The sequence below is a fragment of the Kogia breviceps genome, chromosome 2 (genome assembly GCF_026419965.1).
Source record: "Kogia breviceps isolate mKogBre1 chromosome 2, mKogBre1 haplotype 1, whole genome shotgun sequence".
Classification (NCBI taxonomy): domain Eukaryota; kingdom Metazoa; phylum Chordata; class Mammalia; order Artiodactyla; family Physeteridae; genus Kogia; species Kogia breviceps.
This window is the reverse complement of record NC_081311.1, coordinates 73,412,699-73,438,649: the sequence shown is the minus strand read 5'-3', so window position 1 is coordinate 73,438,649 and position 25,951 is coordinate 73,412,699. Positions and strand designations below refer to the sequence as shown.

General features: G+C 39.1%; 1 protein-coding gene and 1 long non-coding RNA gene across 52 annotated transcripts in view; one reads left to right on the top strand and one right to left on the bottom strand.

The window, feature by feature from the left end:
- The window catches only part of LOC136793557 (uncharacterized), a 116,684-nt gene extending 111,342 nt beyond the window's left edge, over nt 1-5,342 (top strand). Inside the window, exons 4-5 of one of the 2 annotated variants that reach the window (XR_010838972.1) lie at nt 1,222-1,306; nt 4,283-5,340. This is a non-coding gene — a long non-coding RNA (uncharacterized lncRNA). Of the gene's footprint in view, nt 1-1,221; nt 1,307-4,282 lie in introns of both variants that reach the window. The other variant, XR_010838973.1, reaches the window with a different exon arrangement.
- Nucleotides 1-25,951, bottom strand: part of ANK3 (ankyrin 3) — a 518,594-nt gene that overhangs the window by 23,953 nt on the left and 468,690 nt on the right. For 24 of the 50 annotated variants that reach the window (XM_067025566.1, XM_067025563.1, XM_067025562.1 and 21 more), the window contains 6 exons: nt 14,764-22,560; nt 14,065-14,139; nt 10,836-10,967; nt 9,776-9,919; nt 6,457-7,135; nt 3,608-3,986 (listed from right to left, as the gene is read on the bottom strand). In XM_067025566.1, the coding sequence (XP_066881667.1) occupies nt 3,608-3,986; nt 6,457-7,135; nt 9,776-9,919; nt 10,836-10,967; nt 14,065-14,139; nt 14,764-22,560 (9,206 nt within the window). Of the gene's footprint in view, nt 1-1,778; nt 1,830-3,607; nt 3,987-6,456; nt 7,136-9,775; nt 9,920-10,835; nt 10,968-14,064; nt 14,140-14,763; nt 22,561-25,951 lie in introns of all 50 variants that reach the window. The other 26 variants (XM_067025584.1, XM_067025585.1, XM_067025603.1 and 23 more) reach the window with 8 other exon arrangements.

The following is a 25,951-nucleotide window of genomic DNA, read 5'->3' as shown; positions in this document are numbered from 1 at the left end:
TATATGTGTATATAAATATATATAAAGTATACATAAATAATATATATATTTAATTACCTTGATCTTTACCTGCATATGTATATTCATATATATATGCTTATGTGTATATACAAATGCAATGCATATGTAAATGCATAAGTATATATATGCAGGTAAAGATCAAGATAATAAAATTGTAAATTATTAAAAATAACAGTGATGGAGACTGGCATCAGAAACTACATACATGCTACTAATTATTAGTTTGGGGAAATAATATAGATTTAAAGCTAGTTTAAAAATAAATATTATACATTTGACATGAATGTATAACCTTACAGTTAAAGGCCATCTTTCACTTGATCTACAGAAAGAGGCATAGTATTTCTGATTTTTATGATATTTTGGTCAGATTTGACAACTTTATCAAAAGCTATTTTGAACTTTATGAAAAGTATACAATTTATATCAGCATAATTTGCCAGGAGATTTTTATCAGCATAATTCATACCTAATACGTAATTGGAACTCAGTAGGAGTTTATTCAAATGAATGAAAGAATGTAAAATATTTGAAAGCCTGAGGTTTTATTTTAAAGAACTAATATGAAATTAGAATAGAAACAACATTGCACAGACAAGAATATAGTACAGATAAGAATACAGTAATTACACAAAATATTACTTTTTAGGCAATAAGGATAGGAATAAGGAAGAACTACCAAGTGATAAACAGTTCATAAGACAAAGTGAAAATTATCTTCAGCTTCTACTTAAATATCATGGTCAGGAGTATACACTGAAAAATTTTATTTCTAAATTTTAGTGGTGGAGTTCTGAAAACAATTCTAGTATTTTATTTTCTAAGTGTACTAGTTACGCCAAATCTGACAGTCCCAGAGATAGAAATTGTAGTTAATATCCATTGGAAAAATCAATGGCAGAATTGGTAAAAATAGGAAAAAAAATAAGTAAAATTGTTACAGGAGGTGTAAGTGTTAGTAAAAATTATTAATGAAATGTTAGTCAAATAGATAACAAAGCAGGCCATTTTTTACCAAAGGTAAACTTGCCAAATATTTTTAAATGTTATAGTAATGTCAACCTTAACTTTGTAGGACATTTCATCTGAACAAAATACCCTACTGAATAATATGGTATGAAAAGGAAATAGTTTTCAAGTTTCTTACTCCTTGCAAAGATACTGGCTACTAAATTCCCCATTACTTTAAAATTGTTTTAGAAAAGGACCATAAATTCAGGACACTTAGAATGACCTAAATATTGTGAAAGGAGGCCCTACAATGGCTCAGAAAAAGCAGAAAAAGGTAAGACGAATTCATATTGCAAAAGAATTACTAATCAGCATTTAGCAATTAATAGATTAGATGAGGCAGAAGAGAAAATTCAATCTGAATTATCCATACCCGGAATCTTAGACTGGGGAAAGGTTTTTCACTTGAAACATTTAAAAGAAGAAGAACATATGTTAATGCAAACACTAACAACAAACCTAGATGTCAATTATAATCCTATCAAGGATCATCTGAGACCAGCCCCTCACATAAAGAAAAAGTGGCCATTTGGCTGATGTTTATTTCCATTTTCTCCAGGGAGTCTCTGCCAGTCTTAAGGTAAAGGGTAGAGAGAAGATGGTAGTAGAATCTTGATCAGGATTCCTTTTAGAGAATTCGCTATGCAGTGGCACAGAGGGTAAGTAGGAGACCAAATGGAATTTTCTCAGTATTCCTTGCCATGGGTTGCGGCATGTAAAGAGGTGGAAAGCAGCAGGATTTTTACCTTGTAACAGCAGGCAGTCATCCGTTTAAGAGCCGCACCCGGACTTTTGACCTGATTTTTCAGGGGACAAAAAGGGGGCTGTTTTCTGAGATCATACATCCAATGACATAGTTGATTACTATTGTACTATGGTCTAGCCACAAAAAATACATCCTGGACTTCTTCAAATTTCTTGTGAGGTCAGACTCTTATGTTCCAGAAGCTTTAACTTCACTATGAATTGCTATGCTCCTGAAGCCTTTATGCATTGGAGTAGGACCAGTGACCAATGCTAAAGGCACAAACTCATTTATAAGAAATCTCGAAAACATTTTCTGACAGTAATTATTTTCCATTACTGATGAATTCAGCTGCATTTCCATTCAGGGTTAAGACTTTCTTTTTCAAATCCTCTTTATGCCTTCTCCATGGTTCCCCAATGGGCAATATGTAGGCACATGTATACCATCGAAATGCTTACTTACATATTTCAGAACGTCCCTATCGATTTTTAATAGGTTTTTGCACAATACATTTTCATAGTTAAAACATCACTATGTTACTTCTCCTCCCTATATTTTGCAGGCTCATTTTAAAAGGGAACATTCTATCCAAAGTCATATTGCTTAAACATGCTAAGAGGTAATTAAAAGGCAGAAAGCAATACTCAAAACAACACTCGTCAGGAAGGAAATGAAAGAAAGTCCTGAGGATTTTATTTCCTCTCACTTTCCCTCCTAACAAGCAGGAAAGTGATCCAAAAAATAGCCTGCAGGAGGGAAAGGGAAGGATATGATTAGTTAATAAGCCAATAATTAGCTCCTGAGTGATTAGGAGTTTACTAAATTTTTCTAAACCTCAAATTAATCACGGCCTCATTATTTTACAAAATATTTGTTTCTTTTTTTTTTCTACCCCAAAACACTGTAGAAGATCTTACGTAAACTAGATGTTTTAGGGAAAACTTCAAGTACTACTATTCCAAAGATGTATAACACTCAGTCTATTTCTCCTGCTTAGTTCATGAAAAGACACAAAAATTGAGAGAGCAAAAAGCAGTCACAAATATAGGAAACAGAACTGATCTTAATTTTCTTATATCATCTATGAATCATAATTTCAATTAAAAAATTTTTAATATCTTAAAATGTTTACCCTCAAAGAATAATGAAATCTATTAGATGGTAGCACAAAAACATATAAGTACAAAAAGCAAGCAGATAATTATATGACAGTAAGGTTTTTTAAATTATTAAAAACAAATATTGAGATAATTATCAACTTAGATATGAAAATAATTCAAATGATACTTTCAATGTTGCATTTCTAAATGCCGTCAACCAACAGTAGTACACCCACCTCATTTTAGGCTTGGGAACTGTGTTTCTTCAATTTTTAAAACACCCTTTCAGGCAACAGACCTTATAGGATAGAACTCTTAGATGGGTCAATGCTAGCGACTCTTTTAAATTGTGCAAAAGAACCAGAAAGGGTCAGGATAATTAACCTCCATCCTCAAGAAAGAAGACTAGGTTGGGAGTGAGGAAACCTAAATCCCAGAGAAAATTAAAACTGGACCTTAAGCTACTTACTTAACATCCCTGTATTCGTTTCCCTCCTGAAAAATGGCTAAGAAGATGTTTATTCCTTTTTTCTACCCAATGAAAGAAGGGATGACAAATAGCATATATTTTACTCATTACTTTCTTTACCCCCATTATTAGTATTACAATTTTCAATCACACATTGATAATTTGGAAGTAGTAATGAACACTGGGCCCAGTGCTACAAGATTATCAAAAGCACTGAAGCGTCAGTACTTTCAGCTTAAATGACAGCACATGACGTACCTTTTGCTCAGACCCGTTGGATCCCTCTTCTTCGTGGAGGTGAAGCCTTGGCTTGCCATCTGCAGGAGTAGTCCTACTCATCTTTTTCATACTGACAGGCACACAGGGTTTAGGCTCTTCTATGACAAACTTGCTGGTCTCTTCGAGAGCTTTCTGATATGCCACTAGTGATGATGCTGGTTCATCAACACGGCCAGAACCTTGTATTTTTGGTTTCAGAGTTTCCTTTGCACTCTGTTTCCCTATATCATTCTGGGATTCTGAAAAGTAAGATTTTGTCTTTGCTTCTGGAGTGACTTCTGCATGGCTTCCATTTGCTTCAAATTTTCCAGGTTCCCCTTTGAGATACGAGGTAATGGAATCTCTACACTGGTCAGGGCTACAACAGAGAAGATGTGGAAATTTATAATGGTAACATATGGCTGCAAACGGGCTTCAAAAGCTCTCAATTTTCAACAGCCGTGTTTTTAACTACTTTTAAAGACATACAGTAGAAAAGCATGAAAAAATCTGGTCATCAGATTTCAAACTGTGAGGGCCTGTTTACGGGTGTGGGTGGGGGGTGAGGAGATGATACACAGGCTCCAGGCATCCTCTGCACCCCAACTCCCAGACTAGCTGGCTGGCTGTGCTGTCACTGTTTTTGTTTTGTGTTGTTTAATTGTACTTACACAGCTCCTTGGACTCTGTATCTTTAAAAAAGTAATCCTGAGAGGTTCATGGACATACCCAGAGTTCCAGACCCACCAATCTAAAAGAGGAGGCAATCTCAAAATGCTTTTCTATTGCCAGTGAAAAAACTGATGACTAAGAACAAAATGAATTCCTGCGATGAGAGCTCTGGCATCCTCAAGAACCCTACGTTCCAGTCTTTGTATGTGTTTCCAGTTGTGAAGCCTACCGCCATGCTTTTCCAACCGTGGAAGAACCGTGAGAACCTTACTTGGGTTCTCATCTTTCTCCACTCCTGACCTCCGCTGACTCTCTCTGGTGATAAGGGTTTGGATGCTCACCTGCTGCTTCTACTACCTGTGAGGACTGTTTTCCTTTTGACTCTTAAAAATCTTTCTCTTCCGTTACTTTCTTTTAAATTGGTTTCAAATTTTTACTGGTTTCAATATAGACTTTTACTTTATTTTATAGTTTGTATATTGTTTTTATTAGCACCTTTGCTTATTACCTGTAGCACTCCGAAGGCAATAAAACGAGTGCAATGTTTTCTATGTACAATATATGTATTATGTATATGTATGTGCGTATTCTTATAAATCAAATTCTGATTAAACACCGTTATCAAAAAATATTAATAGCACATCCTATTCTGGACGTTTAAGGACAAACAGTCCCAGCATACTGTGAAGACACTGTATGATAACTATAACTCCTAGCTAAATCTAATTTCCTGTTATGCAACTATAAATTATGTGATTATATCTGAACCTAGACAGACATCAAAATTAGTACTATTTCTTGTCTCCATACTCTATTCTGTAGGCTGAACATAGAATTCATTGATGCTCCCATTCCTCAAAAGGAGTTTTGTGAACTCCTCTTTGCAAATGTTGTCACCTCCCTCTTTGGGAATTTTCATTGAGCAAGAAGCTTACCAGCAATATGAAAATATTAAACATGCTTATAAAATAAGTTGTATGAAAAGAACTGAGGTTTATCACTAGTTACCACTGAAGTAAAATATATTTTATGTGTGCATAAATAAAATAATGCCAACTGTCACTGAGAGACTATTTGTACCAGTCATTGGGTAGGCATGCTACAGGCTTTCTTTTTCAATCTATAAACCTGTTTGAGGAAAGTAGTATTTTTAAAGCCGATTACAGTGGCATTCTTAGAGCTTAGAAATTAATCTAGTCTAAAGTCAAAAAGTGCAAACCTAATGGTGGTGGGGTTTGAACCAGTGTCTGAAGGACACTAGCTCTTACCGTTCTAGAGGAAGATTACTGTAAAAAGAACCAGATTCATGATTAGGGAATTATTTTGGTTATAAACAAATTTCTATCGTGCCCATATTATTTGGGGGTAAAGAATTACATATGCCATATTGCAAATTATATAAAATATTCATTTAGAAAAAAGGAAGGATATATAAAGTGTTAGTTGTTTTTCTTAGTATGCTAAGGATAGATGACTTTTTTGCTTCTCTGCGTTTTTCTGTGACATTTAAAAACACGTATGTAAAAGAAATTCACCAAAATTTTAGTGGTGGTTATTGCTAGATGATGGCATTGTATTGATTTTTTAAATCTGTATTTTAAAATTTTGTATCATAAGCACAATTATGTTTGAAGTCAGGAAACAACAGAAATGCTTATATTTCTAAAAGACTTAGAATTCTATTTATTACATTATTTTAAATGAGCAGTAATTTCTGGCCATGTGAAAAGAATAATACAACAGGTAATAAAGTAGAAAAGAGTAGCCTTCTAAAGTAAAGAAAATGTATTAATCTTTAGCATGTGTATAACTTTTTGCATTTTACTTCAGCGAATTATCAGTAGTTTTAAGAATTATATTTGAGTTTAATGTAACTTTCCCTCTCCAGATTAGCAGAATGAACCGACCTTTAAAGCATGTATTATCCTGAAATTGGAATGGTAATTTAGAAAAACAGTAATTGCTAAAAAGCATATATTTAAAACAAACTACTGGAATTCCCTGGCGGTCCAGTGGTTAGGACTCCATGCTTTCACTGCCAAGGGCCCAGGTTCGATCCCCGGCCAGGGAACTAAGATCCCTCAAGCTGCATGGCGCAGCCACAAAGTAAAGAAAGAAAACCAACTATTAACATGTAACCTGCATTTCACTTTCCTTTTTCTGACCCAGAGCCATACCTGTCATCCAGTCGATCTAGTAACCCACCAGTTATTCTTCGAGCTTGAGCAGGGGACTCGAGGTTTCCACTTGATGTCTCATTCAGCCAACCTGTAATTGAAGACATTTCCAGTTCTGCTGGCTGAACACGTTTAAGAATAGCCTGTACTTTTTCTTCTGTCATCTCCTCAGACTCTACTCCTTCTTCAAGTTGAATATCCTCAAATAGAGATTTGAGTTTTTCTTCCGTCATCTCCTCATCAGGACCAGATTTTCCTTTCTCTTGCTGCTCAGAGCTCACTCCTACTTTTCTAGTCTGTTCCAATGGCTCTGCTGGTTTAAGATCTTTTGGGACCCCAGCCATCCTTCCGAGGTATTGAGGATACTCACTCAGACATACATTCTCCAACTGGCTCTCATGGACATCCACTGCTTCAGGTATTTCTGTCAAAGGCATTGAGTCTTCAAGTCTGCTCTCTTCCAAGGATGTGTCTTCTGCAGTTACGACTGGAGGTCCATCTCCTGAATGCTCTACGTTTCCCTGGGAAGGCACTACCCCATCACTCAGTCTACTGGGGGTTCTAAGGGGAGATTCTATGCTAGAGAGATCACTAAAATAATCATCTTGCTGGAAAGGGGTGGGTGGTGTGTAGTGCAACCCTGTGGGGGTTTCCAGTTCCACTTGAAGGGAAGGATAACCTATGGAAGACAGTACATTTGGACTGACTGGAATGAATTAGAGCACATCAAACAAAAACACATGGAATGACTTAAATTATATTAGGTATGAAAATGTGTGATGAATTACAGAATAATGTTGATAAATTTATTGGTGTAGTTCAAGTAAATGTAATACAATGAAATAAAAGACTAGCGCAAACTACAATAAAATAGAATACTAGTTACTTAAGATATAAATTGTTTATCGATTTTGGTAATTTTAATACAGTAACTTAAATACACAATTAATCCAATATAAAGTTAGCTGTCATTATGTAAGATACATTTATTGCATGGCCAAATTAATATCTTTCTACTTTTAGCATGCAAAATCCACACTGTGGTGGACTGAATACAGCAAGCCACAAGAAACCAATTTTTATAATTAATTACTTATAACTTATTTTAAGAACTGTACATAAGAGTGATGCTACCCAACTCTTAATTCTTAACTTACTTCACATGAAATTTACAGCAAAGAAAAATGAATTTAATGTTTGGAAAGAAATGACCATTAGATTTTAGAGCAGTAGCACTGGGAAAAGAAATCTAGAAAGATGTTAGGAAAAGGATTTAAAAAGCAGATAAAGTAGAAAAGACTCCATGTAAACTCTTCAGGCGTCATTATGTGACAGAGATGAAAGGGTTGTGTACGTATGGAAGTCTTGGTGAATTTGGTGGTAGGGGTCCACTCAGAAGCACAAATAAAGAGAAAAAAGAAATGATACACAACAGAGACAGGAGGAAAACCATTTACAGAGAGCCCTCTGAATATTCATGACAATGCTATGAAACACAGAGGTTTTACTAACCAGCCTACACAAAGGGGAAGGAGGGAGAAATTCCCTTGTTTTAAACTTTGCTGCGTGGACTCAGGGAGTTATTTTTCTCCTTCAGCAGAGAGAAACATCAACAAAGGTCTGGTCATGGTGAGGAAAGGAAGTTTCACAAAAGTTCAACGAAGAGGAGAGACCGGAACAAAAAGGCAACCAGGCACACTTTCTGACTTATTGGTCTACAAAACTAAAGCCTAATTTTCCCATTAGTCCAAGTTAAATACCCACTTAGCTTTGGTTGTAAATTCAAATTACTATAGGTAAGTGAATATTTTTCTGTTATGGTCACCCATAAACCAGAACGTTGAAAATTTGTCAAAGACTACATGAAGTTTATAATCTGCACAAGTAAAATTTACTTCATAAACCTAAATTTCCCTAAGAATTTAAAAAATAGGGAATATAAAATATTAAGATGTAGCAACAAAAAGCCCTTGTGGATTTATTTAATGATACTCTGATTTTAAAATGTTAAATGAAACTTTCAATTCCACTGAATACTTCCATTGCTTTCTGATGATCTTGTTTGTTAAAACTACTTTTCTTAAAAAAGTTTCCCAGTAAAGAATATTAAAATATTCTATAAACTTGGCAAAAACCCAAAATTTGATATAACACTGGTCTATCTTGATGTTGTGCACAGAGAGTTTGGTTATCAATATATGGTCTCACATATAAGACAAGGCCTTGAAGAGAGCTTTTTTCTAGGTTCTGTGGTATTTATAAGCTTAAAAGAAACCATTTTTGACATTATTACCCACATGTTTATGTTATGGGGATAACAAGGTACACTTTAAATTTTCTGTTGACTTTAGTAAGCAGAAACTTTCTAGGAATTTGAGATGTTTTGTCACATATGCAGAATTATAAATTATTGATTATTGGTGGTCTAACTTTGCTGTTAAAAATGGAAAAAATATCACCATATTTTTTAAAAATTGAAATCGTAGAAAAATATCCCTAGCTCCTCTTCTTGCCTCCATAGCATCAACATTTTTTTACTCAAAATTCATTATAGGAATAAATTTCCATTTATGAAGGAAGATGAACATCTTGAAAAACATAGTAAGATATTTGTCCTACTTTTCTTAATACTTTGTTGAAAAAAGCCCCAATTTACATAATGAAGGAAAAATGACAATATTATCATATAAATTAAGCTAATGTAAAAGAGGAATTATTATGTTATTAGCCACATCTATGCCCATTGAATTAGAAATTATGCTACCCATCATATGATGGGTCAAGTAGTGTTTTTCCAAACAAAAAATGGCAGCATATGAAGTTAAAATAATGCTCAATAACTAAAACACCTGTTTGAGTGATACATTCGTCTCTTTCAGTAGATGCTTAAATACTTGTTCTCAAAACAGTAATTAACCATTTTACTTAACAATTTGTATAATAGCCCACAATTTGGTTTTACCTAAATAGGAATAAAAGAGTTTCCTAGTTTTTTAGGTTAATATAAAAATGACAAAAGCAACATATTTTCTAGATATTAAATTTTCTTCCATTTGGTCATATAAAATATTTGAGATACCAACTCTTTCAGTTAACTTATGCCTTTATATACTTCATTATTTGTATTTTATATAACAGAGACATCGAGTTTGTTCTATCAGAGTGTTTGTTTGCAGACTCTGGCAGAGAATGTGCCGCGAAAATGAGAAATTAAGTCAAGCAAATCATAATTTAGTTGGTTTTACGTGACTGCCTTGTCCTACTGCACTTTCAAATTTTATCAAATGATTAAGTAAATATGAACACTAAATTCAGTTACCATCCACAGGGTCATGGAAAACATTGTTCTCATCTGCAAAACTTCTGGTGCCTGAAATATTTCCATAATCAAATATTGGTCCTTCTAGCAGAGTCACTATATCTATTCGATTAATTTTTGTCAAGACCGCAGTTAAGGCATCAGCTGAAAGAGGAGGAAAAAAAAGGTTGAAAACCCAATTAAATTATTTTCTTCTAAGTCATCAAAATATCCACACAAAGCCATGGCTCTCTTGACCCTCCTAGCGTCTTAGTCCCTCCTCACTGCACCTCTGCAATATTCACTATCCAGAGGGCTCAGAAAGCTCGCTGCTCCAGGGAAGATATGTTAGGGTCTTAAGAATCATTTTGTGAAGCTGTGTGTGATGACAGAAACATTCGTTGCATCTCTGTAAGGCGCAGAGCAGATAGGCCTCAAAACAGCTAGACTCCTGTTAGTTATAAGGGGATCTAATAAACACATTCCTCTCCTGTTAGACTGTCAAAATAGGTCACCCTTATATTTGATGCTTAGCATGAATGACTTACTAAGGTCAGGCTGACCCAGGCAAACACCCAGTAACTGATTCCACATCGTTATGGGTTGGCATTTGAAACAGTATAGCACCACTCCCCTACCGCCACCTAAACCACACAAAACCCAGGAATACTGGGGAGTTCTCTGCCATCACAGACCAGGCTGGATAAAATGATTTGATCCTATCGTTTTTCTCTCTTACCTCCCTGCACATCCATTTCTGGCCATAGCAGTAACTTCACATTGTTTCCCACTACCGCCCCATGACTGAACAGCTAGAATTATATTTTCATTTTTGCTGGTCACAGAGAAAAATGCAAAAAATGCAAATATAGACAAAATGCAAAAAAAAAAAACCCCTACTACTTCCTTCCTAAAAAGCTTCCTAAAGACAAGTTTAGAATATTAGCACAAAATTAAACAAGTATAACTTCAAAAGACTTGCCATTACTTTACGATCACTGTGATTTTATTAACAGTAGGCTTATCTGAAATATTAGACATATGCAATTTTGCAAGTTAAAGTAATATAATTTTAGCATACTTGTAGCATTTTTTCCGTCTCTGGTAACCCATTTTTTTAATAACATGAAGCTCTGAGAAATTAAAGAATTTGGATTTTCCACACGTATTTGATTGATTTCATCCACTGAAAAATTCAGTTCCCTTGCCAGTTCTGTAGAAAAGAAAAGGAGTTACTAAGATTTCATATTGTACTTTTATTACATATATTTCATAAAAGTAAGGCTTAACTGCCCCCCCCCCAAAAAAAAAAAGGAAAGGATTTTATAGTAAAACCCAAGTACAGCCTTGGGCATTAATCTTTATATACTTGATTTCACAGGAAAATACTGATAATATACAGGCTGTGACTTATCTCTCCTAAGATAATTCCTTGGTTATAATCAGATTCCCTCTGGAGATTATTTTATAAAGATTCTTGCTCTGTTCAAAGAGGATGTTGTTAGATTCTTTTAACTCAGCCAAATTATTGTCTGCAATTTGAGCAAACTTCATACAAGATAGGTAGGGATAGACAATTCATAAACATGCCACAAGAGGAGCCGGTAGGGTTTTCTCTCGGCAACCTTCATGAAGTCGATCTTTTACTCACATAATACTCTATTCTATATGCCTTCAAGTTTCATCAGTGCCACTTGGGAGGTTAAATGATGACTCCAAGCCAGATCATTGTCTATGATATGCTGTCACTTGTGTAAAAAATGAAAGGGAGATAAGCTTTCTGTCCAGCTAAGTGTATATAACCATACACTCAATCTTGTAAATGCAGAGTGTGTCTTTGGAAGGATACATGTGATATGCGTAGTTGCCTTGGGAGAGTTAAACTTGGGAGTCAAAGGTGAGAAGGAGACTTACTTTTCACTGTATATTTTTTGTACATTAAAAAGAGATGTGTCAGGTGTTTATTACCTTAAATGATTATAAAAAGTAAGAAATGGGAAAAAAAAATCCATGGAAAAGGAATTGGACGATTCTATCCTGCTTAAGAACCATTTCTAGCAGTTTGGCAAAATGTATTCAGAGGCTCAAAAAAGTCTGTATCCTGTGACCAACTGATTTCACTCCTAGAAATCTATGGTGACAGTACACAGGGTTGTACACAATTATTTACATACATGAATGCTCACTGTAGGGCTTGTACTACTGAAAAATTGAAAACAAAGCATGTGTTGAACAAAAGGAGAGGAGTTAATTAATGTAATGCAGTGGCTGGCAAACTGATCACAGCCCACAGTTAGAAATACATTGTATATCATGGTGCTTATATAAATGAAACTACATCTTTATGGAGCAAAACAACCTTAATATATGAGACAGACAGACATTTTCTTTTCCTTTTAAAAACAAAAACAAAGCATGAATTGATTTCATGACTCACTACTGCATTGTGACCAACAGCAAAACACCATTGTAAAGTATGGCTATTGGATGTTATTTGTCCATTAAAACCAAGATCAGAAAGTAAATAAAAAAGCAGAAAATTACATTGTGTATATAACATTTTAAAAGCTTTTTATTAAAAAAAAAAAACCACACCAAAGTACATTAAGTTGTTTGTTAACAGTGGTTCTGAGGGATGGATTTAAATTTTGTTTTTCTAAATGCTAATTTTCCTAATAATCTTCATTGAGCATATAGTAATTCAAATTAGAAAAGTTAATTTTTTTAAAGTGCTTTATCTCTGTGTTTTAAGGGCAGTAATCCTTACTACCCTCATGACCAAACCATATCCTTTGTCTAGAGACCCAGTGAAGAGTAAAAACACATTGTCACTAAGAATTTTACAGTTTTATGACTTGGTCTCGCTCTTCTTATGTCACATATTCTCCAAGAGTTTACTCTGACAAACTAAGGACTGGTTTTGCTTAAGGAAAATAATAGTTATGGGTAAATAATACACAAAATCAACATGAGCTCCAGGATATTTTCAGGTTACAGTGTCCACTGTTAAAATATAATACTATTATTAATTTTATGTTCGAAAATACTTATACATAATGAATTACTGTCAACAGTCTGCAAAGGATCACTCAGACCCACTGTCTCTTCAGAGCTCCACTAGGCCAGGTCAGTAGCAGTGCGCCTGAGTGCAGGGCTGGGCGGAAGGAGAGAGGAGGCCTTAATGTGCGGAGGGTGGGGAAGGCCTGGGATTCAGGGCATTCGAAGGAAATAAATGTAAATGACCTTCTGTGCCATGATCCAGTTTCATGTTCTCCATTTTGATAGCCTAGATAATTGTTTCCCTGCTAGAGAATGTATGTCGCTGACAGTATGCAAGATGACTTTAAATAGGACAATAATTTACATTTATTTATATTTAACTGTTGTGTTTTGGTTGTGCATTAAAAAAAATAGTCAACCTATAAAACTTAAAATTTCTCTGATTCATGTGAAGTAGGATTTGGGGGGCCCAGTTAACATCAAAACTACAAAGCAGTATTGTCCAGTTGACACAGAGCCTTATCTTCATCTTTAATGAAGTGAAATCAAGCCAAAAATTCCTCTTCTACACACTGATTATAAAACGTTTCATTCATTTCACAGAGCTCAACTATTTTTGTAAATTGAATAGATTCATTCACCTGTATCCTATTTTTAAAATTTTAATTCAAAATTTAAGCTTAACTGTCATCCTTTGTTTTCTTGTTTATATAGTTATTGAACATGATCCTTGTTTTCCATTATCAAAGTGACATAAGATTTCCTTTTAAATAAATCTTTGAGCATAAAAGTGAGTCCACTTAAAAGTATCAGGTCAATAAGCAAGCAAATAATATGTGTATATCATAAAAATTGTGACACTGACTCATAAATGATTAAGATTTGTGAAACCTACGCATGGATTAGTTGAACTCTTCCCTAAGAGAGCTGATCTAAGGGCATAAACCATAGTTAAAACTTTTGGATTATTTAAAAACCACAGGCCTTAGCTACGTTTTCCTATATGCCACAAAATAAATTTGCTGTTAGGTAAAAGGTTATCCCATATTACCAGAAATGGCATTGCGAAGAAAGTGCTTAAATTTAAGGTAAAATAAGATTTAAATTTCTATTCTTTAGGGTATATGCATAGAGAAGCTTTGAAAAACACAGTATACGAGGTATTATCTATAATTAACTGGGTAGATAGAATTACGAGTGATAAAAATGTTTTTTCCTCATTGCTTTTTTTTTTTTTTTAAATAATAAACTGCTTGTGAAAAAGACAAATTAAGAAACGATTTGTTTCGTTCAGGTGTATACACACTTACCTGTCCAACTAAGTCCCAGGTGATCGGCTACTATTGCCATCCTGATATCTGTCCGTTCACATGGACTCTGTGGACCTACGATTTACAATTTCTTAATTAAAATAATCATCAAGAAAGACACGATACTGGAAAATTGCTTTTAGCAGTATTCAGATTTTACAGAGAGACTGCTAACACTGTACACTTAAATGTGTCCTAATCACCTACATGAACACGTCTCTTTTCACATGACTCACTTGATTTCCACCTGCATCAGGCCAAATGTCAGACTACATGGATATGCTCAATGTAATGGAATTCAACATGCTGACAAGCTGGCTACTTTACAGTAGTTACAGAAGTGTCGTGTTGGTGAAAACACCACGATGGCATTTCAACATCTGTGCTTTTACTTTGACAGAATCATATCCATTAGCACACTGAAAAGAAAAAGTTGCTCATCTTGAATGACACCGACCTCTTCAGCATGCTTCCCTAGCTGTCTACGGTGTCGTTGGGTTAAAAGGAAGAAAGAAGAGTATATAGACAGCACGTACAGATGACAATGACAGAATGAGAAACTACGGTTAGGTCACTCCACAGGCAATCACAACAGTTCATGCACTAGGGTCTACGAGTCGGAAAGTGTTTACAAACTATGCTCGTTCTCCAGGATGTGAGCAAAGAGTGCTCGAGAGACCTGACTGCCTTCATTCTCACCAGTCCGCCTACTGCTCCATTTCTCACTGCCGGCCTTTTCACTCTTTGATTTTAAAGGTGCTGCCTCTGTTTTCTTATCTCTAGCAGACTTCGTTGTAGCCGAAGGCTGGCCACCCCGGGAAGTCTCGGACAACGACGTGTTTCTTGAGGTACTGTCTTCCTCATCGGACAACTCGGACTGCATCTTTGTGTCTTCTTCGGAGAGGCGGTCCACGAGCTTTAAGGTCTCACCACTAATTCCCTTAAAATATTCAATGGAGTGTTTACACACTTCCTTAAGCTGACTTTTCCTAACTTTAACTGTGGTAGTGGTGGTGGTGGTGACGGTGGTGACACAGGTGGATCTTACCTTTACTGGTAACTTGGATGGAAGCTGTTTGGCCTTGCCTTTCTCTGGCTGCCCCTGCTTGTGTGTAGCACACGGTTTTCTAACTGAACCTGTGTTATCCCTGTGTGTGTTCTTCACTGGAATTCTGGACTTTACATCTACACGTGAAGAAGCAGTGAGGGTTTTGGTTTTCTCAGGTTGACTAACCTGCTTCTTTTGACTCACATGAATGTTTGGCATATGATCTGGTGGGAAGAGATCTTTTGGTGAAGTGGCCTTTATGGGAAGTTTGGATTTTCGCCTAATCCCTATCGATTCCTTTGTCTTTTGCTGCTCTCCAAGAACTTTCTGTTTATCTCTCACACAATGTCCTTGCAGTACCCCTGTCTTTTTTCCTGATGAGCTTTTCACTGGATTAGCTTTCTCTGTGGTACAAGTGGGTGCAGAATGTTCTGTCAGAACTACGTGACTTGTAATGTTATCTGTCTGTATAGTGGAAGAATCCAAATTGTTGTTGTTATTAAAGTTATCTTTTTGAAAATCATGTTTTTCTTGGGGCCTAACGCCCATGTGGCTATCGGCTGTATTTGAGATCACCGTTACAGGTTCATTCTCTAATCCCTGACCACTGGCCATCACAGCTTCTAGCTTATCTGTCACTTCTCCAGGGCCTTCTTTCTTCAAGGTCATGGTGGATGCAGAAATTCCCATTTTTATAGGCGTGCGCAACTTGGGGTCAAGTTTAGACGTGTTAGTGGCCGCTGCTGCTTTCTCCTGGGAGCCACTACTGGATGTGCCTTCCTGACACTCTCCGCTGGTCAGGATGCTGGGCTTAGGTTCCACTGTAGGTGCCTCTACATTTCCCTCTAGATTGGTTTCTACAGTGGTGTCCCCTGCCTGTGGCTGTGGTATGGCAGTGACTGTACTTTTATCCCCTTCCCCCGGGTCCCCTGACTTCCCTTCAGAAGTATGCTCACCAATCTGGAAAAATTGGAGCCTCTCTTCAACAAAATCCCTCTTGCTCATGTCAATTGCGCCACTGCGAGTCATCTCAAACATTTTTCCTTCATGAAACGGGAAGGGGTTAGGCTCACTAGTAGGGGTACTTTCGTCAGTTGGCGTTCGGGCTGGCGTTGTATCAGGGGTGGTGGCTGGAGAGCGGTCTTCCGCGGCCAGACCAAATGGCTTAGTTTCATCTTCCCGTGATTTACTGTCATAAACATCATCATCCCCTCGGTTATTAGACCAGGGGTCAAAATCTAGACCTTTGGTAGCTACTGTCTTAAAAGGAGTGGCAAATTCTTCATCGACTTTGTAACTGAAGTAAGTATCAGGAAACACTGATCTGTCAGGATGTCTGCCTTCTAGTGTGAAAAACTGGGCCCCCGACTTCTGATCAGTCTTAGCGGGAGTCTTTTCAGATGAAGAGCTCTTAGAAGATGGCTTCTCTTCATCGGGCCCCACCCTTCCCTCCTCCTCCTCGATAACTTCCAACTTGCTTTGGCTAAAGGAGCGATCCGCTGGCTTCAGAATGCCCTCCGTGTTCCAGACATCTTTCTTCAGCTCCAGGGTTTGACTTGGGAATTTAGAATCGCTCTCTGTCAAGCCGTCATCTTCGTCTTGTAGGTCGTAGCCGTCCAGAGAGTCGATCTCTGTGGCATCTGTGTCATGAGAGAACTCTGCCGTGGTGGCAATGGAACACTCTGTGACGGACTGGTCATTGTTCCCATTCTGGGCCGTTTCATTCTGAGGTGAATCAAGGCCAAGGCCAAATTCAGTATCTTTTCCAGATCCATTCGTTTCTGACGCTTGCCGGGTGGGAGCCTTTTCAGCTGAGGCTTTGGATTTTGTCACTTCTTTTTGCTCGTCGTCGACCTCCTTTAACTTGAAGGTGTATTTTTTGACCGGGGCCGGTTGATAAAGGGATTCGTCATCGCTGGAGTCGCTGGCGTCCGCCCCAGGAGGAACTGGGGAAGGTGGCTGCACCCTGATGACAGGTTCCGCCAGCCGGTCCTTGTCATGCTCGTCTTGCAGACTGACTTCGATCATGTCAACCTCTCTTTCAGGGAGATAAGGAAGTTTCTTATCAGACTCCATCTGGTCTGCATCCAGCGGTGGAGGAGGGGGAAATTCAATGTAGGCAACTCTGTTAGTTCTGAGTCTTTGGTTAGAGTCTTTGCTCACATGGTTAGGCGTTTGGGGCTCGACTGCTGCCGTCTCCTCCCCTGCAGTCTGCTTTAAGGAGGCTGACCTGGCCTGCTCCTCCTCCTCAGATTCCTCCGAAACCTCGGGAATTGGGCTGGGCTTGCCTGGTATATAAGCTATAAGCGAGTCTGGTGTCTTAGATGTAAATTCATAACTCACTTCCTCTGAACTGGGCGTCTCTGGGGTTAAAGGGCTTTTCCCAGAGCTGTCTAGAAAAGACACTTGCTCTAGAGTATCATCTTCTGGACTAGCCTGGGGAGAAGGGGGTTGCTTTTGCTGTCTAGTTGTATAAAAGGTCCCCCTGGTCTCCTGTACCGTCTTACATTCCTGACTTATGATTTTTTTTACACCTCCTTGTTGTATCTCCTTTTCATACTGCTTCCCCACCTGGACAAAACTGACATAAACAGGTAAAGTTTTTATCTCTTTCCCTCCCTCCGTCTGGGCCAGTGGTACAACTTTTTCCAATCCATCAATGGGACTGTGGTCGAATACGTCACTAGAGGGCGACTCCTTTCCTGGGCTAAACTCTAGAGAATCAGGAGACTTGGTCGGGGAGACCTCGGTTTCATCGAGAGGCGGGCATAAGCCTACGTAACTCTGATGTTTGGAAACTTTGCTGATTTCTGAATAGGTAACTTTTTCATCTTCTATGGAATTAAAGTGCTGTGTCTCAACTGTCTCTTTACTCATACTTGCTTGGGATAACTTTTGTGATAGTTCGTGTTTTGGAAATGTCGACTGCTTGCAAAAACCATCGGGGATGTTAGAAGACGGCGTCCTCCTTTCCTCCGCAGCCCTGACTGGGATGTGCGACACTGCCGAGCTCTCACTTCTCCTGGATGGTTGGTCAAGAGATCCACCTGGATGTTCCCCGTCTTTAACACCGTATTCCCTATATAAGACTTTTTTGGAGGGAGACATTACAGTCATTTCCTTAATTCCCGAGAGAGAGCCATTTGTTAACAACTTGTGTTCTCTCTCAGTCACAGACAAACATTCCTCCCTCGGATCAACAGTTTTACTCTCAGGGTGACCAACGTGATTCTCTCTTACATCATGAACAAGGACATGCGAAAGTTTCTCTTTCTGCGACTTATTGTTAGCAGCTCCAGAACTTTCCCACGTTCTAAAGATCTTTTTGTCCCATGGTCCCTTGGTTGCTAATTCTGCGGTTACGTGACATGCCAAGTCTTTAGCCTGCTGCTCAGAAAAATAGTCAGGCATCGCTTTACTTGACATTTCAGTTCTCTGTTTTTTCACATCATCAGAGCCAAAATCATTTACCACCATTTCATTGCTCTGGGCATGCTCATCTTTAGCTTTGAATACCGTAAGATCTTTCTGCACAGGGACACTTTCATCCAGAGGGTCTATGGCCTTCTGCTGTCTGTCTCTAGCGAACACTTGGGAGACAGGTAGCTTGCTCTCCTGGATTTTTTTAACTGGGATTCTGGATTGGCCATCTGGCTTCCTGTCTTCTTGAGAAACGTCCTTACTTTTGGCCTGCGCGCCTTGTTCGAATTTTAATCTAATGGAACTGAGTTTAGATTGTTTGAGCTGAAACCCAGACTGGGGCCCTTCTGATTCTCTGCTCTGTGAACGACTTCCCTTGGCTTCCTCTGTGGACTTGCTATCCTCAGTCTGTTGGGAAGGGACCACCTCCGGGCTGCCGGGCAGACTGACTGCGTCCTTCTCATCGGCTCTGGGGAAGCCTTGTCTGTCACAGCCACGCTGCCTCGCCTTGACCCACTCGTCACCGTTTGCCAGCACTTCTGTCAGCAGTGCTTTCTCAGGGCTGCTACCGGTAGAGCTTTGAGATGAGTATTCTTTGCCATTCCTAGGGTGTGGCTTTTTCTCTGGGGACTGCAGTTCATCATTGAGCTTTTCGGTTTTGTCACGAAAAAACTGTGACACTTCAGTCAGTTTTTCTTCAGCTTCCTTCACGGTCCTGTCCACCCTATCTTCGTATATCAACTTCTCTCTACCTCTGTCTAGTCTGTCCTCAGTAAAGCGCATCCACATGGCATGTTTTGGACTACTAACATCGCCAGAATAGTGCAAGACTGTCACTTTATCAAAATGCTCATCCTTAGACACTTTACCTACACCATTTTCAGACACATCTTTATAGATTTTGGAGAGAATTTCTTTTTTGGGGGCAGTGACTACTTTTTCTCTGGCCCGCTTATCAGACCCCTGTAACTCTGAGCTAGGGGGTCCTGCATGCTCTGTAACTGATTCCTCGGTATCAGAATGAGACACATCTAGCTTTTCTGACAGAAGCATTTTCTCAGCAAACCTGTAAGATTCCCCTCTTAGTTCTGACAACTCATCGTCATGGTATTCTATTGAGTGTTGACTCAAAAGCTTCAGTGTTTTATAAGAGTCATCAGAGAGGAGTTGAGCAGAACTAGGGCGGCTGTCTTCTTCTTGGGACACGGGAGTGTTTACTCTGGAAGACTCCAGATAAGAAGGCAACGACTCTTCAGCAGTGAGTTCTTCTTCTTCTTGCTGACCCTGTTCCTCTGAACAAGGAAAAGCATCGTGTTTCTCTGGCAGAAAATCTTTTAGGTTAATATCTCCCCGGGATAAGTCTTTCTGATACACATACATTTCCTTTTCTGGATGCTTTTTGGTTTCTCTAATAATGACTTCAGTGGGCTCAGCTTGGTTACCTTTTTCGATGTGGACTTCTATTATACGCTCCAGTTTGGGTTTCATTTGGTTGTCCTTCTCTGCGTGCTGGGCTGAGGTTTCAGCAGCAGACTTGTGAACGTCTGGGGACACTGCCGACTTATGTTCAAACAGACCTGCCAGCTCTTTGGAAGGGTCTCGCCCGGACTGAAAGGCCTTCATGATGTCGTGGACTGACATAGTTTCTTCAATTCTCTCAGAGGCGCCTTCACTGCCTGGTGGAGAATGATAAACCATTCTGGTGGTTGTGGTTATGTGAGTCTCTTCTTTAACACGCACGCCTTTGCCCAGAACGTGGCCGTGGTCGTCTTCTTCGCTACTGGTTTTCATTTGAAACGCTTTGACTTTTTCTTTAATACTAGAAGTGGTGGTGGGCTTTGGTTCCAGTTCCATAAAAGTAGGTGATGGTTTGGGTGACATGGGCTCCTCTGGTTGGGACGGGGGAGCCTCTCCAGCTGAGGGCTCGTAGCTCCTGATGACATGCACCACTTCAGTTCTCGTTTCTGTAATGACCGGAGGGATGGGGACTTCATGAAAAAGGGGTTTGGGACCAGTGCTTTCGGCGCTTTGTGGGGCTGAAGGTGTTTTCTCACTTCTTGTTTCAAAGCCACTGTCAGACAAGGGGCTTTTATCTTGGTCATGTTGAGAAAAGTCATCTGGAGACTCTAAAATAGTATCTGTTCCAAAAAAGGAATCGGCCATCTTACATAACTCTTTCTCGGAGGTGGAGGACCTCATGGAGGCCGGAGGCATTTTGAGTTTGTGCTCCTGCAGGGCCATTGCTGGCTTCAAAATTCGTTTCTGTCTCTCCTCACCGTCCTTCTTGGCGTCCTCAAACTTGTACTTTAAGTTTGGCAGTGAACTACTCCCGATATCATTTGTTAGGTAATCAATAACTTGGGTCAAGTTATAATCCTTGTCGGAGGCAGCCTTTGCCCTGACTTGCACTCTCTCTGGCGGAGATGGAGAAGGGCTCGCAGTAGCCTGTTGTCTTGCCTCTCTTATTTCTTCTGAACTGAATTCTATCCAGTCGTCTTCGGGAGAATGTCCTTTGTCACTCTTTGGTGATTTGGGTGGTCCCTTATTATCCACACAGACATCCTTTTTAAGGATTTCACTAACTTTCACCAGGTCTTCCTTCACTTTCTCGACAATTTTGAAGGGTTCTTCATCGTCGATTCTCCCTTCTTTGGGGAGTTCAGGTTGGAATGGCTTCTCCTCAGGCACATCCGTTTGGAGTATTGCAGTCATCCGCATTAGGTCCTCCTTCATTTCGGCCACGTCTTTTAGTATCTCCTGACTGGAGGACAGAGAAGATGGCGTAGACAGCTTAAGGGCAGATGGTGCAAGGAACAAAGATGACTTAACTGGAGATGAAGTTCGATTGAAATGGGGCTGAGGACGTGTCTCCGTAGTCAATGTTTTAATGGGCGACAGCAAGGCTGCTGCTGATTTTGTAAGTGAATTAGAGTCTGGAAGTTTCTTTAATGCTGGTTCTGGCGAAACATTGACTACAGAGTATACTGGCACTGTTATTATTGATGAAGTTACAGATGAGGTAGTTGCAGGTATTGACGACCCGAGGGATGTATACAGTGCACTTGCAGGAGGAGTTCTTAGAGACTGAAAAGCTGATGGTGCTGGAGAAACATATGACCTGAGTGGGGAAAACGGCATTGCTGTGGTGGTAGGGAATGCTTTCTCGACTGCATCAGTGGCTCCATTAACCACAGAGCTCACAGAGTTTGTAGCTGTAGCAATTTTTTCCTGCAATGTGGCAGTGGCTTTGCATCCGTTAATGAAAGCTGAAGATGATGGATATTTCAGAGGGGAAATAGATCCGTTGACTAATGCTACCTCTGCATGTCCAGGCATCTGTTTCACGGGTGATGAGAGAGAAGAGGCCATCGTAACTTTAGCTGACGACATGACATCAGCTGTTGATTTAGCTGGAGACACCACTGACATTAAAGGTGAAGATATTAGCGGTGCTGTGGATGTGATAATTGACTTAAATGGCAGACTTGAGGAATACATATTAATGTTTGATTTGGGAGAAGCAGGGGGTGTCATGGTAATGGACGACCTCTCCAAAAGAGATCCTGCTGTAGTCACTGGGGAGGTTCGAGAGGAAAACGTAGAATTGGATGCCAGCCCCTTTAAAGGCGAGGCCTCCGTGACTGCGGGAGCTCTAACCAGGGTACCAGAGGCAACTTGGATATTGTATGGAGACTGTGACACCACTGTTTTTATTGGCGAAGAAATTGTCCGAAAGGATCTAATTGGAGATGCCACGTCACTAATGGATTTAACCGAAGATGTAGTTGATGCGCCTAACGTGGATTTGATTGGAGAAGGAGTCGAAACAGACCATATTGATTTTAATGGAGAAGCCGATGGCGTATTAGAGGAGGAACTTGATAAGGAAGTGAAGCCTGACGTGGCCGGCCCGGGCACTGTCATCGGAGCTGCCGTGCAGGACTGGTATGCTCTTGCAGAAAAGAATGGCTTGTAAGAATAAGTGGTGGGGAGGGATCTCGTTGGTCCTGCACTCCGTTCAACTGTTTCTTAAATTTTAAAATGAAATCAAACACAAAAATCAACAAAAATGGTTGAGAAACAGAGAGACCAGAGAAAAAAATTGGTCAGTAAACTTTGAAATATTACAAAAGCAAGTACAATTGTTTGCATGATTTAGAATGGAAGAGGCAAAAGGAACAATTAAGAGGAAAACAAAATTGCTACAGACATAACTAATCCAACGTTAAAAATAAAACTAAGTAAAACACAAAGCAGTGTGAAATGAAAAGACAGAAAAAGCACGTTGCAACCAAATAGGCCAACAATGAAAAAAAAAAAAAACAACACAAGGAAACAGTGATGAGAAAAATAACCACAATGGAAAAACTATTCCCTTACTTCCTATTGACTTTCTTATGTGCTGGTTTTGAAATATCAGTAGCCGTTTTGTTTTGCCCGTATAGGTACATGTTTGTTTCGTGCAACCAAATAACTCTCATTTTAGTAATTTCTAATGTTCCATCTCCTTGGACCTCTTGGTGATACAGATTGCACCTACTTAGAACCATATCAATGTGCATAGCTATACATTAAATGTCTAAAACTCTTATTTTAGAAAACCACTCAAGCCTATTTCATGCAGAATCCAAAATAACTTTTAAGTGACAGGCAACTGATGTGCAAACTGTGAAGCCACTGGATTTTAAATTTGTATCTTCCATGCACAATTCGGTTATGCTTCACGCCCGTAAAAAGCCAATAAGAGCAAGAAATTTTCTGAGTTAGAATTTTAAAAGAAAAAAAACAAAGAAAAGGAATGTTTGCATTTGTCTTTTCCATGCAGTATATTCCTTTTGGTGAGGAAAAAAGAAACATAATATGAAATGATTTTAGAATGCATGTGTACGCACACACAAGGGGGGAAAAAAACAGAAATATGGTTCATGGTTACCATAAGCAAGCAAAGCAACTGAAAACATTTTCTCATGCGCGATATATCATGGCAAACGAGCCAAAGAAGTAATACAATTTTTATGCCATATTATGCACAATGTGTAAACTTTAAAAATACTTTCACAAGAGTATTTAGAAAGAAGAGTACACTTTTTCCATGAGATGTGAAGTCTTGGTACCTTTTGAGATTTTTTTTTTTTTTTTTTTTTTGTGGCTGCCCCTCGCAACTTGTGGTATCTTAGTTCCCTGACCAGGGATCAAACTCGTGCCCCCTGAAGTGGAAGTGCGGAGTCTTTTAACCACAGGACCGCCAGGGAAGTCCCATTTTGAGATTTTTTTAGGAAAATATTTAATACTGCATATGAAAAATCCATCTGCAACTGAATGTATCCACGTCTGGTGTTGTCTTCATTACGGATAAAAGCACATAGTTTATCTCAGATATTTTTCATAATCCATTTACTTCTAATTCTCAAAAGGTATCATGGGGGAAATCTTAAAAGCTGTCATATTTTTAACACCCCATATTTTACTCTCTACAGTAGGATACAGTATATATCCGTGTATATATTTTATTGATAGCAAAGGGACCATTTCTGGTGCCTTCCCAGAATATTCATGGGACTCATGGATACCCCAAACACTGGTGCAACCATGAGGCAGACCTACCAGCAGGAAGGATGGATTTAGTACCAGCATTCTTCTGGCAACGGGATAAGAAACATACGAATGAGGTAAGCACCCTCGCTGGGGGAGAGCAAGCACACACTGAGTCCTCTCTACTTCTACAGTTCTAGGAAACAAACTGAGCTGGTCACAGAGGTTCGGAATGCCTGCCAAGGGCTAATGTTCTATGTCAAAGTTGAGTACAGTTTCGCTTCCAGAAAGCATTGGTGCTCAGAATAAGAGTGAAACACGAAGAGGAAATGAGAATCTGCTTCATCTTTACGCTCTTCATGCTGTGCTCATGCCATTGCTACAATCCAGTCCTTGGATTACCAGCGACTTCCACAAGGGTGAAGATTTTCATTCCTGGTGTGCATTTAAATTCAGACATTCAGAACATATCCTTTTCTAGGCTTACATATGATTCTAAAGAAAAGTGGAAGAACTAAGGAAAAAACTCACCCATTCATTACCCCTCCTAGTCACAGTTCTCAATATTGGCTTAATTTTGGAAACACCACACTGCAAATGGAAGGTTCAGGGATTCCTTCAATTCAGTGATTTGGGCTCAGTTAAATGGCTCAAGAGAACTTATTTTTATAACTACCAGAAACTGGCAAAGCATCTCTCCTCTACCACTGAAGTCTGGCTTCACCAAGCAGAGCAGTCTTCTGAAACACATCCAGGGTTTTATACTTTGCACGAAGCAACCAATTTAATGATTAGTTACATATTTTATGCTTTAATGATACATATTTTGTGATACCCTTTATAACAAAGGGAATTCTGGGTGTCAGGCACTGAATTACAGGAGAATCTTTTTTCTGGAGGGGGGCGTTGGAAAGGACAGGGTAGTGCAGGAAAAGCTGCCTTCACTTGGAGTTCTAACACCAATTCAGGGGCCATAACATTTCCTTAGTTTTTCTTTGAGTCCTTTCTTAGTTCTTCCCATTCTTCTGTCCACCATTATGCTCCCTCTTGTAAAACAGAGAGAAAAGTACCCTCCCTCTTCCTTCTGTCAAAAGTCAAGGAAGACAAACTACATTTACCTTCACTGAAGCTAACCAAGAAGTAGCAACCCTTTCACAGGTGGGAAAAATTCAATTGACTCAGCACACACACCTGACCTTACAACTCATATATTCCCCAAATACCTTAGGGACCAAAATCGGATAGGAGCTTGCCTGCCCAGAGGTACCCCAACCTCAAGTAGGTGGTCCATGGAGACTGTCCAGAGCTTAAGGCTATTGCCTGGGAGTCCCAAGCATCTACACCATGAGAGCCTTAGCTTTGGGGCAAAAGAGTATCCCAAGGAAAACTTCCACCCAGGAGATTCAGTTGTATTGAAAAACCATCTAGTTACATACACACATACCATCCCTGCTTTGTAGCATAATGGGAGTTAATTTCAGCTCTTATGGTTTTGGAAAGATTTAGACGTTTATGCTAGAGGAAAAAAAAAAGATCTGGAAGAACATTCGTGAGAGTGGTTGGGTTTCCTTTCTCTTATGCTCCCCATTTTGTGTCTGAACATAAAAGTTTCCCTAGTATGTACTCCAGAAGCTAGACTGCAGAAGATTGTGCTAAGACCACCTGAGCGAAGTAGTAGTTTCCTGCTGCACATTTAATATGCTATGTCGGGCCACAGAAACAAGAATTCAGGCAAGATGGGAAAAACCAGAGTTGTGGTTCTTACTGGTACATTTCCAATCCTCCCTGAACTCCAGTAACTGTGAGTAATGGGAAGCAGCTAGAAATGATTCACTAATTTAAAAATAATTTTTGTATCAATCCTCCTCCGATTGTTGAAGTGGCACC